The sequence below is a fragment of the Myotis davidii genome, unplaced genomic scaffold (genome assembly GCF_000327345.1).
Source record: "Myotis davidii unplaced genomic scaffold, ASM32734v1 scaffold151, whole genome shotgun sequence".
In the NCBI taxonomy this organism is placed as follows: domain Eukaryota; kingdom Metazoa; phylum Chordata; class Mammalia; order Chiroptera; family Vespertilionidae; genus Myotis; species Myotis davidii.
In genome coordinates, this window is record NW_006285248.1 from 77,293 (window position 1) to 89,568 (window position 12,276).

The following is a 12,276-nucleotide window of genomic DNA, read 5'->3' on the forward strand; positions in this document are numbered from 1 at the left end:
CTTCCGTCTTTTAGTTGTATTTTTGAAGTTGGTTTGGTTGTGCGAGGCAGCATTCTCCGGTGTTTACCTATGCCGCCATCTTGGTTCTCTCTCCTTTTTAATTCTTGACTTAAGTAGTATTCACTTATGAGAGAGAGTGATTTTCCTCTCATTTGAATGGGGCAAATGATAATAGAGTCTGTCATCTTGGAGAGCCGGCTGAGATAGTAAGAATGTCATTGTGGTACACTGAGATGTGTCAGCTTAGCCTGAGGTAACTAACCTCATGGTTTTATAATTAAATCACAATAATTTATTTAATAGCACTGGGGCAAAACAAAAAATCTAAATAAACAAGAAAAAAGAACAAAGCAAAAGAAAAAAAGCAGGGGGGTAAGTGGTTCATTGTTTCATGTAATCCTCACGGAAGACCTGGTACATAATGTGATGAGGAGCGGAGTCCAAGAGTAACTGATTTCTAGTAAGCAGGAGGAGCTGAGACTCAGAAGCTAGTTTGTCTGACTTTGTACCTATTAGACCTGTGCCATTGCAGGCAGAAACATCAGGGTCAATACTTCATTTCTAATAGGGTGTTAGGAGGGGCAAGAGTTAGTGTGTTTTACTAATGAAGAAAAAGAAATTTTTCATTATCTCAGGAATTAGTGAAACTTCATATATACTAGTCAAGCTAATGAGTATTAATTTTGTCATTTCACTTTTTAAGCTAATGTGCACTTATAGAGGACCCTTTGTTAATACCTGAACATCTTGGGATGCCTGTAGCCACAACAGAGGCATCATCATATACTTAGAAATATCTTTTTAAGCTTAGTGGACGGCATCAAAGAACCAAAGAGTTGTATAACAAAGAGGATGACTTGTGAAAAGTTGAGTGTACAGAACATACTTATATTGAGAACAAATTTTTTAATTTTGTTTTATTGTTTTAAGTATTACAAAGAGTATTATATATGTCTCCTTTTTTTTCCCCCTTGACCATCCCCTGGCCTCCCATACTCCCCAGTGTCTTGTGTCCATTGGTTATGCTTATATGCATGCATACAAGTCCTTCAGTTGATCTCTTACCGCCGCCCCACCCCCCCAACCCTCCCCGGCCTTCCCTCGTTTGACAGTTTGAGAACAAATTTATTTTTATTGTAAATAAGAAATGCTCATTGTAGAAAAACCTGCAAATACAGAAAACCTGAAAAACAAAGGAATCAGTTCTTTTGAATGACGTGTTTTCTTTCAACTGTTCCTACTAGCATGATGAGACAAGGGATCATGTGGAAGTGTGTCCCGAGGCTGGTGTTATTATTCAGGAACTTTCTCAACGCATTGCTCTTACTGGAGGTGCTGCCCTGATTGCTGATTACGGTCATGATGGGACTAAGACAGATACCTTCAGAGTATGTATAATTCAGTAACATGACTTGTCAGAACTTAATTGGTATGATTTACTTAGTTATCAATTGTTAGTTTTGAAGCTCATTTAAGATCTTTTTCTTTGGTTTCTATAGTGCTTCACACTGTTGTATTACATTATTTTATAATTAATATTAATTCATATTATAATTACTTTTAACTCTAGATCTTATTCCTAAGCCTAACTCCACTGTCCAACTTTCCTTTGAACAGAGTCTGAATTGTCTACATTCTTCCTAAAGTTGCAGAACCTAGGTCTGCATAGATCCTACTAAGCATCTAAATATACAATTGGAAAATCTTGCCTGAAGTTTTTTTAATATTCTACCCCTCCTTCATTTAAAGAAATAATTTAGTACTTTGCAGATTTTATCTAGCTACTATAATCATTCAAACTTTTCCTATAAGATTTGCACTATTTTTTTTCTTCTCCCTAAACATCTGTTCTTAAATTCTTTGAATATGATCAGTTATGTTCAATTTACTTTAATTGAAGTACATTTAATTAGATGCTATTAGTCATTTTCTAACTCTCTGGTTCTCAATTTCTAGCTTTATTGCATCTAAGGAAAGCCTGGATAGTGTATTAGAAATGCTGATTTCCTAGCTTTACCTCCAGGATTCTGATTCAGTAGGTCTGGTAACATATTCTCAGGTGATTTGAGGCACCTAGTTGATGGTTAGACTTTGTAAAACACTATCTAGGTTTTGGTAACCTGGATTCATCCGGAGGATTAATGAGATCTCTGTTCGTGGGCAGTCATGAAAACGTTAATTGTTAAGGATAGCAGCATCTTCAGGCGCTCCCAACACTGTGCTTTATACTGGGTTTTCCACATAGAAAATGGTGCTACTGTATTAACAGTGTGTAAACCACTGACTTAAGCTATATTTTCAACAGTTGTTATATAAAATGTACTAAAATCATAGCACTTTTTAAATTTTGATAATAGCATAAAAGGACAAAAACTTAATATTTTAAAAATTATGTTCAAGGGGTTTTGTGGCCACAAGCTTCATGATGTCTTAATTGCCCCAGGAACAGCAGACCTAACAGCTGACGTGGACTTCAGTTTTTTGCGCAGAATGGCACAGGGAACAGTGGCTTCTCTGGGTCCAATAAAACAACAAACGTTTTTAAAAAATATGGGCATTGATGTCCGGCTAAAGGTAACGGTTTATTTCCATATTAAATATTTTAATTTAACATTATTTCCAACAAAGAGTTAAAAAGTTTATCTGGCCTAAATGTTCTTGTAGCCAGCCAGTCTTTTCAGCGGCATAGGATTTAGTTTAACCAGGTGGCCTGGGGGCGGAGCAGCCTTCTTTTCATGCATCTCCATAAGGGGTAGAATTAAGGTTTTTAAGTAGTGTTCATGTTCACTAAGAAAACCGCAATTATGAGTATGAATGTTATAACTGTTCTGAGGACATTTTTACTCTTCAGTGTAGATCAGCCCATCTGGGAATATCTGTTAAACATACAAATTTATAGGTTTGTGTCATAGCAACCTGTTTTCAATAAGTACCCCATGATTTTGAGGCAGGTAGTCAGAAATAACTTTTTAAACACTGCTTTATTGAATAGCTAATAGTCATTATTACTATGTATAACTGGAAACCCTTCTTCTTTTTTTTTTTTAACTAGGAAATTATTTTCTTTTCAGATTCTTCTAGATAAATCCACTGAGCCATCACTGAGGCAGCAGTTACTTCAGGGGTATGATATGTTAATGAATCCTAAGAAGATGGGAGAACGATTTAACTTTTTTGCCTTGCTGCCTCATCAGAGACTTCATGCTAGAAGCCATGAGTTAAATGCAAATCAGTCAAAACCTTCTCCATCACCTGTGGCTGGATTTAGTGAACTTACTTGGCAGTGATATTTCAGTTTGGACTTTTAGTCCCCAAGTATACCTAAGAAACTAAAATAAAGGAAACGAATTTCATATATCAAAGGTAAAAAAAAGTGTTTTATTTCTTCACAGCCAATAAAAACAGCCCATCTTATATACAACTAATGCCCCGGTGCACAGATTCATGCACATATTAATTAAAAGGTGGCTGGTGGATCGGACTGGGTGAGGGGCCGGACATGCCCTGGAGCCAACCTCCCGTGGTACCTCCCCAGCCAGCTGTACCTGGAGCAGCGCTGTGGCTAAAAGGGCACCTGGGGAGTGGGGTCCCTCGGCCTGGCCTGCAAGGATTGGGCCAAAAACTGGTTCTCCGACATCCCCCCGAGGGGTCCCACGTTGTGAGAGGGCGGTTCTTGGGTGACGCACCCCTGAATCAGGCTCCTTCCTCTCTGGTCCTGGGGTGTGTCACTTGAGAATTGCTGCTGCCAAGTCACCGCAGCTCAGCAGCTCCTGTGTTGAGCATCTGCCCCCTGGGGATCATTGCGTGTCATAGCTACCAGTCAGATGGTCGGACGGTCGCTTAGCCTTTTATATGTATAGATACTACTAAATGTTCATCTTTTTTTTTTCTTTGTTAATCCTCACCCAAGGATATTTTTCCATTTATTTTTTGAGAGTGGAAGGGAGGAGAGAGAAATATCAATGTGAGAGAGATTGATTGGTTGCCTCCTGCACATGCCCCAACCAGGCCAGGGATTGAGCCTGCAACCGAGCTACGTGCCCTTGACAAGAATCAAACCTGGGACCCTTCAATTCATGGGCCGAGGCTTATCCCCTGAGCCAAACCATCTAGGGCTAAACGTTAATCATTTAAAGTTATTTTATTTTTTAAAAGATATTTTTATTGATTTCAGAGAAGGGAGATAGAAACATTAATGATGAGAATCATTGATTGGCTGCCTCCTGCATGCCCCGCCACTGGGGATCAAGCCTGCAACCCAGGCATGTGCCTTTGACTGGAATCGAACCTGGGACCCTTCAGTCCGCAGGCCGATGCTCTATCCACTGAGCCAAACCAGCTAGGTCTAAACATTAATCTTTTAAAGTTATTTTAACTCTGGGAGCAAATAAGTGTTCTTATGTGTGAAACTGAGTTTCCTTTAGTAAATAAAGCTAGTTGCTATATTTTTATTTTATTTCAAAAAGTAAACATGTGGGGGTGGGAGTGGCTGGGGAGAGGTCAATGGTGGAAAAAGGAGACTTATGTAATACTGTAAACAATAAAGAATTAAAATTTTAAAAAAAGAAAAAAAAAGTAAACATGAACACTGATTGGAAAACTGGAAACAACCTAAATGGCCATTTACAGGTGACTGATTAAATAGAACTATGTATTATGTTTTTAAATGATGTAGAGTGGTATGTTCTGACATGGAAAGATCTCTAAGATATAAGGAAAGAGTAGGGTGCAAAATGTTTTATAGTTATGAGTCCATTTTTGTTGGAGAAAAGCTACATTTAAAGAAATGCTTATAAGTAATTCCACAGAAATGAGTATTTTAGTACAGATAGGTTGTTTTTTGTTCTGTGTTACTTACTTGTATATAAGAAGGAAAGGATGCCCAATAGTCACTATTAAATTTCCCAATCTGGAAGAGGGTCTTAGAGGTGGAAAGAGCATTTTTCTTTGTTCTCCTTTTAAGTATTTGGATTTTTTACCTCAGGCTTCTGGGAATTTTATAATTAAAAATAAAATCAGAAATAAAAAAAAAGAAAAAAAATGAAAAAAAAATAAAAATAAAAAAAATAAAAAAATTAGATTTTAAAAAGTTTAAAAATCACAGTAAAACTAGTAAACATTTAAAATGTGAGTTAAGTGTAGACTATCTAGGAGGTATAAGTTTCCAAATTGAGCTAATTCTCCCTTATTTTCAGATAAATGTCAAATTTTAGTTTTACTAAGTTCTCATGTTTTAGTTCACAGAACTTTTATTTTTATTTTTTTAAAAATATATTTTATTGATTTTTTACAGTGAGGAAGGGAGAAGGATAGAGAGTTAGATGAGAGAGAGTTCGATGAGAGAGAAGCATCGATCAGCTGCCTCCTGCGCAGCCCCCACTGGGGATAGGCCCACAACCAAGGTACGTGCCCTTGCCCGGAATCGAACCTGGGACCCTTCAGTCTACAGGCTGACGCTCTATCCAGTGAGCCAAACCAGTCAGGGCAGAACTTTTATATTAATACCAGACATACGGACATTCTGAAACATTGCTATTTTAGCAACACAAATTTACAAGTGAGATTAAAGGAAAAGGATATTAGGCATGTGTCTTGAACTATATTGAAGTTCACTGGCAGTGATGAACTGTTGCTTTTTATTGCTTCTTTGGCTTAACTGAGAATAGGATTAGCATTCTGTGTGTCACTCTAAAGTAAAGGAACATGGAGGCTTATTTTTTCAGATACTGTCCAGCCTTGGGCCATTCTTAGCCACCCTTATTCTATTTCCATGATTTTTTCCCTCAAAGTCTTAGTTGGGACAATTTTGTGAAGGTAAGAAAGCCTATGGAAAACTGAAAACAACCGAAATGGCCATTTAATAGGAGAGTCAGGCAATGCCTTATATCTTAAAACCTAGGAAATTCACTTTGGTATTAGGTATATATTCACGTCTTCTGGCAGCTGCAGTAGTGGATTATTTAGTAGTAGTGCCTAAAAAAATGTATTGTTATAATTATTGACTTTAATGCCAAGAAATGAGACCTCTAATTACCTCAAATTGCATATCAATTTATAATAATGAGTTATTTTTTTATTTTAGGCAGTTAAAAAAAATCATTGTTCTTAAATATAGCATTAGTTCCATTTACAAATACTATTTCCAAAATAGTTCTCTTACCAAAGCCTGGGGAAATAACACAACCAAATAAAATTTTCTTTGGATATCTCGACCAGAGATAGGTTCAGGTTTTCACATGGAAAAGTATGGTGATATGGAAATACATTTTATTATTAAGCTTTTTTGAGGATATTTACAAAAAGTGGGATATAACAAAAAATATAAAAATGTACTGAACAGTGTCATTATAGACTATTTTGTACATTATCAAATGTTTCTCACAATTATTTTTTATACAAACAACTTGATTTCAAGACAAAAAAAAGGTTATGTAGGTTATACAGTATCTGGAGTAATTACTCAACTCCAAATTATCTGACAGTGCCTTTACAAATTAGAAAACTTCCTAGGCATTCAACGACGAAGAGTGCAAAAATTTCATGGCTTGTAACGTTTGATTATATAAGCACAGCAAACAAACACCATTCCAGTTAATTTTCACCTTATGTAGTAAAACCATAATAGGATGCCTGACTCAGAATTATTCCTTTTTAGCACAGTGATATAAACAGACTTACTTTGGAGAAATTTAGGGAAGTCATCTATCCTAGGGAAAACACATTTCTAAAAGGTTTTGCAGAATTTGAGTTTTAAAACTCCTGTGAGAATGAAATACTGAGAGATGTGGACTGTCTCCTGGAGACCTTTATGGGGAAGCAGTGTAACAAAACAGTCTGGAGGGTATGAGGGACTCCAGAGCCACACTGGGTTCAAATACTAACTGTGAACATCAGCAGCTAGTTAATCACCCTGTGCCTCAATTTCCTTGTTTGTGAGATGGGCTTCATTATGCACTTAGCTCATGACTGTTGTGAGTGTAAAAAGAGCTCAGAACATATCAACAATACACGTTTGCTACTCAGAGATTGTGAAAAGTTCTTTCAGTCTTTGTTAAAAGAGGAACAATCTTTTCCTTTGCTACCTCTAGTTCAATGGGCAGTGACAATGAACACTTTTATAGTTTTTAGCTTATTGACTATGTTCATATATAACATCTTTAAAACAACACCGTGAGGAAGGTAGAGGCAAGAATTGGGAACTTCATTTTGTAGGTTGAGGAACTCGAGGCTCAGACAGATTGTCACCTGGCCAGGCGAACACAGCTAATACAGGGAGCCAAGACTTCTAAGACTTAAACCCAGATCTACTAATTACACATCTCTTGCTCTTTTTGGAGGAAAAAAAGGTTACAATGATTACTGAAGAGTGGAGAAACAAAAAGCCATAGATTTTATAAGTCCCAGATATTTTTTTGGAGGGAAAACTATTAAAAATTTATTTAGCTGGCTGCTGGAGCTGAAATGTTTTAAAAATACTTATCCTTTCATTTGCTCTGCTGATCATAGAGTCCTACCCTTCTAAGGGTTTTATGCTCAACCCAAACAGTTTAAAATAACTGATTTAAAAACATTCTAGACATCTGTACAGCCTTCCAATAACCTAAGGGAAGAAAAAAAAGGACACTGTTTGCTATTCTTTCCTATAGTTTTAACTGACCCTGCACTGGTGTTACTTTTAGTATATATTAATTTCCTCCCTCAAATTATTCAACCCTGTGTTAAGATATATAATTATATTTTAGGTCTATACCCATTAAATGCTGGAATCTAATTGTGGCATCATAGTGTTGTCAGTGAGAACATTATTTATTAGTAGCAGAGTTGAGCTATGAGAAGACATACATAGTAACTCATCACTCAGATCAGCAGTTCCTGGTTTTGTAACATCAGTTGTCCAAAATTATCTTAGAGGCTATTGTAACAAAAGGTGACAACTTAATTTTTATGTTGTAGAGAGCATATTCAGAGTTTCAACTCCAAAACAGAGTTTGGAGTCCTGATTGACCTAAAAGAGAAAGGTAAAATAATCCAGCGTTCCTTTTTAAGGCAGATATGAAAAACATTTCAATCCCTCTAGGGTCAGTTAAATAAATGTTTTAAGTCTTTATAGGAAATCATATGCCAGCAGCCTCTCTGATATCTCTTTAAATTTAATTGTTTAGTAATCAACCTTGTAACTCATATGTTTTGGTCAAGCTATGTAATAACTGGATCCTAGCTTGCCATCTGTCCCCTTTCTTGAAAATAATATAAGAACAGGAAAGGGAAGATAAATTAAGTGCCACTATTGTACTAAAGTGAAGGATTAGGAAAAAAAAATACAAAAAACAGTTATTTCTTATGCTATAAAAATTTATGAAAGCTTCATTATGTGTCTTTATCACTGTTTCCCCTCTTGTACCTACTCATTATGAACTACAGTATTGGTGTCACTGATTCCTTATCATATTTCCTCATGTCTTTGCATCCTTGCAGATGACAGCCTCCAAAGAACAACAGTTGTGCAGCAAAATATCTGTCCATAAAATGAAATCTTTCCTTACTGAAGTTAGCTCATTGATAATTAAGGATCTTCTTCCATGTCATCTGGATTGGGAGCCATGATGAAATGCTTTGGGTATACAAGGTTGTGTGTGTACGCATGTATTTCCCAACGGGCATCATCACTTTCATGTGTAATGTAACGTTCGCCAATACGAGTTTCAAATTCTCTAAGGTCAAGCCAAGTCTGATAGTCCTAGAAGAAAATGAAGTGACTATGAACTATAAAGGAAGCAAAATCTGTCAACTTTTTTGTTTTAGCATCATAATCATATAATTGACAAGCTCCTACTCATAAGTACTTGCTATAAAGTAAGTTCCATTTGTAATATTTTAAATTATCAGTGTTAAAGATACTTTTTCAAACTGAATATGAAGAAATTAACTAGTTTCTAAAGTTAAAAAATTGTCTCAGGTTTCTGAGGTGGCTAATAATCACTAAAACATTCTGTTCTATACTATGAGAGGTCCATGACTTACTCCTTAAAATAAGGGAAAGTGCTTAGCTAGAATCTATTATCAGGGTAATTTAATAAACCCTGAGAATAACTGATTGCATTTGTTTTTAAGTTAATTCTACCCCTCACTGCTCTTATAATAGTTCTAAAACTTCTCTCTTTATACTGAAGTTTGGGGGGTACCTTTTTACATATATATAAAATAGCGTTTGGAGGAACTAAGGCAAATGTTTCAAATGGCATTTCCAGTCTCTTCAATGCAAATATGAACCTTTGAATAGAAATTTATCTAAAAGTAAAGTATACTTGAAAATAATGTGTTATGCTCATTGTACAAAAAGGTGAAACGAACACATAAAGACCCATGAAAGGCAAACTCATTGCTTTCAGGTGATGGGCGTTTAACTGCCTATCAGTTCTGCACTTCAATGGTGTTATTGCAAAAACTTCCAGAGATTCAGCCACAGTACAAATTAATCACCATAGAACACTTACATTATTCTAAGATGTGTAGAGCCTGTTGATCTTACAGTAGTTTCATTAGGTAAGAGAAATCACAATGATCTGCTCAAATGAGGTTTGACAAAGAGATACGCATTTTTTTACCTGCAGCCAGGGATGACTAAGAGATTTGTCCACACTGTAACGTTTTCTCATCTTCACTTGAAGTAGGTTGTTTATCAAATCAATTGCTAAGGAAAATACAAAATTAGATACATGAATTTGGGAGTACAAAGCACCCCAAACCTGTGGCACTGCCTGGAAGGCAGTTCAATCCATAGAAATACATAAAGGATTGAGGATTTTTTCCCCCTCAAGGACATGGCCTTTAAACTAAACATGTTAATGATCCATGAAACTGTTTACTGAATTTACAGTGTATCTCTTTTATTAAGGAGGCAATATAAAATACAGGTTAAAAGTATAGACTCTGATAGGAAGAATTAATATTATTAAAATGTCCATACTACCCAAAGCAATGTATAGATTCAATGCAATTCCTATCAAAATACCAATGGTATATTTCACAGAACTAGAACAAATATTCCAAAAATTTATAAGGAACCACAAAAGACCCCAAATAGCCTAAGGAATCTTGAGAAAGAAGAACAAAGTTAGCGGTAGTAATTCTACCTGATATAAAACTATAGTATAAGGCCATAATAATCAAAACAACACGGTACTGGCATAAAAACAGACATATAGATCAATGGAAGAAAACAAAGCCCAGAAATAAACCCATGCCTTTATGGTCAATATTCGAGACAAGAACATACAATAGGGTAAAGGCAGTCTATTCAATAAATGGTGTTGGGAAAATTGGACAGATACGTGCAAAAACATGAAACTAGACCACCTATTTACATCATACCTAAGAATAAACTCAAACTGAACTAAAGAGTTAAATGTAAGACTCAAAACCATAAAAACCCTAGAAGAAAAGATAGGCAGTAAAATCTTAGACGTTTCTCGTAGCAGTATTTTTGTGGTATATATTTTCGGGCAAGGAGAATAAAAAAGTAAATGAGACTACATTAAACCAAAAAGTTTTTGCACAGCAAAGGAAACCACCAACAAAATAAAAAGACAACACACTGAACGGGGAGAACATACTCACCAATGTTACATCTGATAAGGGGTGTTAATATCCAAAATTTAGGAAGAACGGGTACCACAAAAAACACAATCCCGTAAGAAAATGGGCAAAGGACTTGAATAGACACTTCTCTAAAGAGGATATAGTAGTACACATGGCCAATAAACATGAAAAGATGCTCAATGCCACTAATCATCAGAGAAATGCAAATTAAAACCACAATGGGCTATCACCTCACACTTGTCAAAATGGCTATCAATAAGTCCACAGATGACAAGTGGTGAAGATGTGGAGAAAAGGGAACCTCATGCACTATTGGTGGGAATGCAGATGGTTGAAGCCACTATGGAAAACAGTATGGAGGTTCCTCAAAAAATTAAATATGGAACTGCTTTATGACCCAGCAATTCCACTTCTGGGAATATATCCAGAGAAACCTGAAACGCTGATTCAAAAGAGTATATACACCCTATATTCATTGCAGTGCTATTTACAATAGCCAAGATTTGGCAGCAACCCAAGTGCCATCAGTAGATGAGTAGGTAAAAAAGCTGTTGTATATTTACACAGGGTATTATAAGTGAAACCACAGTCAGACAAATACCATGTGATTTCACTTACATGTGGAATCTAATGAACAAAACAGAAAGAGACTCATAGAACAAACTGACAAGGGAACAGGGCTGGGTGAAATAGGTGAAGGTATTAAGCAAAAACAACTCAGACACAACAGTATGGTGATTACTAGAGGGAAAGGAGGGTTGGGGGCATGTATAAGAGGGTGAAGGAGGAATAAGTGGTGGAGAAAGGAGACTGGATGGTGAACACATAATACAGATGATGTATTATAGAATTGCACACTTGAAACCTATATAATTTTATTAACTACTGTAACGCCAATAAATTCCATTAAAAAACAAACAAACAAAACTTAGGGGGCGGGGGGAAGAGTGGAGCCTGCCAGGCTGGGCTGAAGTCATTCTGCCACCTATTCTGTGATACAAAGTCAGTTATTAAATCCTACTCTGCCTTTGTTTCCTCATCTGTAAAATAAGGTTGTTGAGAAGATGGCGTTATCTTAATACACGTAAATGGCTTAGAATGGTGCTTAGCACACAATGCTAAGTATTCACATGTTATTTCAAGATGAATAAAACAGATGCTGATTACAAGATAATGCCCTACCCCTTCCATCATATTGACATCACACTGCTTTCTAGTCCCTGGCTTGGTCTAGAAAAGTTGCCAAGGCCATTACCTTGCCTCCATGGTTAGATTGAGGTGATAAGTTACTACCAAAAGTTCATACTCAAGCCTGGCTTGTGTGGCTCAGGGGTTGAGTGTTGACCAATGAACCAAAAGGTCACTGGTTTGATTCCCAGTTAGGGCATATACTAGGGTTGCAGGCTCAATCCCCAGTAGGGGGTGTGCAGGAGGCAGCCAATCAATCTACCTCTCTCATCGATGTTTCTACTTATCCCTCTCTCTAAAATCATATTTTTTAAAAAAGTTCATACTCAACAGTGGTTTCTTTTGTTGTTAGGCTTATGGTTAAATTTAGCTTTAAGGTTAGTGTTTGGGTATCAATTAAAGGCTAACCAAGTCATCCTTGATGGACACAACCAGAAATAGCAAACTCAAAACCCTTTAGCAGGCAGGAAAAATCAATGTATAAAGTCT

General features: G+C 36.4%; 1 protein-coding gene across 1 annotated transcript in view; it reads left to right on the plus strand.

The window, feature by feature from the left end:
- The window catches only part of NDUFAF7 (NADH:ubiquinone oxidoreductase complex assembly factor 7), a 12,078-nt gene extending 8,721 nt beyond the window's left edge, over positions 1–3,357 (plus strand). Inside the window, exons 8-10 of the mRNA XM_006755907.1 lie at positions 1,245–1,388; positions 2,401–2,574; positions 3,072–3,357. Coding sequence (XP_006755970.1) covers positions 1,245–1,388; positions 2,401–2,574; positions 3,072–3,287 — 534 coding nt within the window. The 3' untranslated portion in view covers positions 3,288–3,357. The remainder of the gene's footprint in view (positions 1–1,244; positions 1,389–2,400; positions 2,575–3,071) is intronic.
- Positions 3,358–12,276: the final 8,919 nt, after the last annotated feature.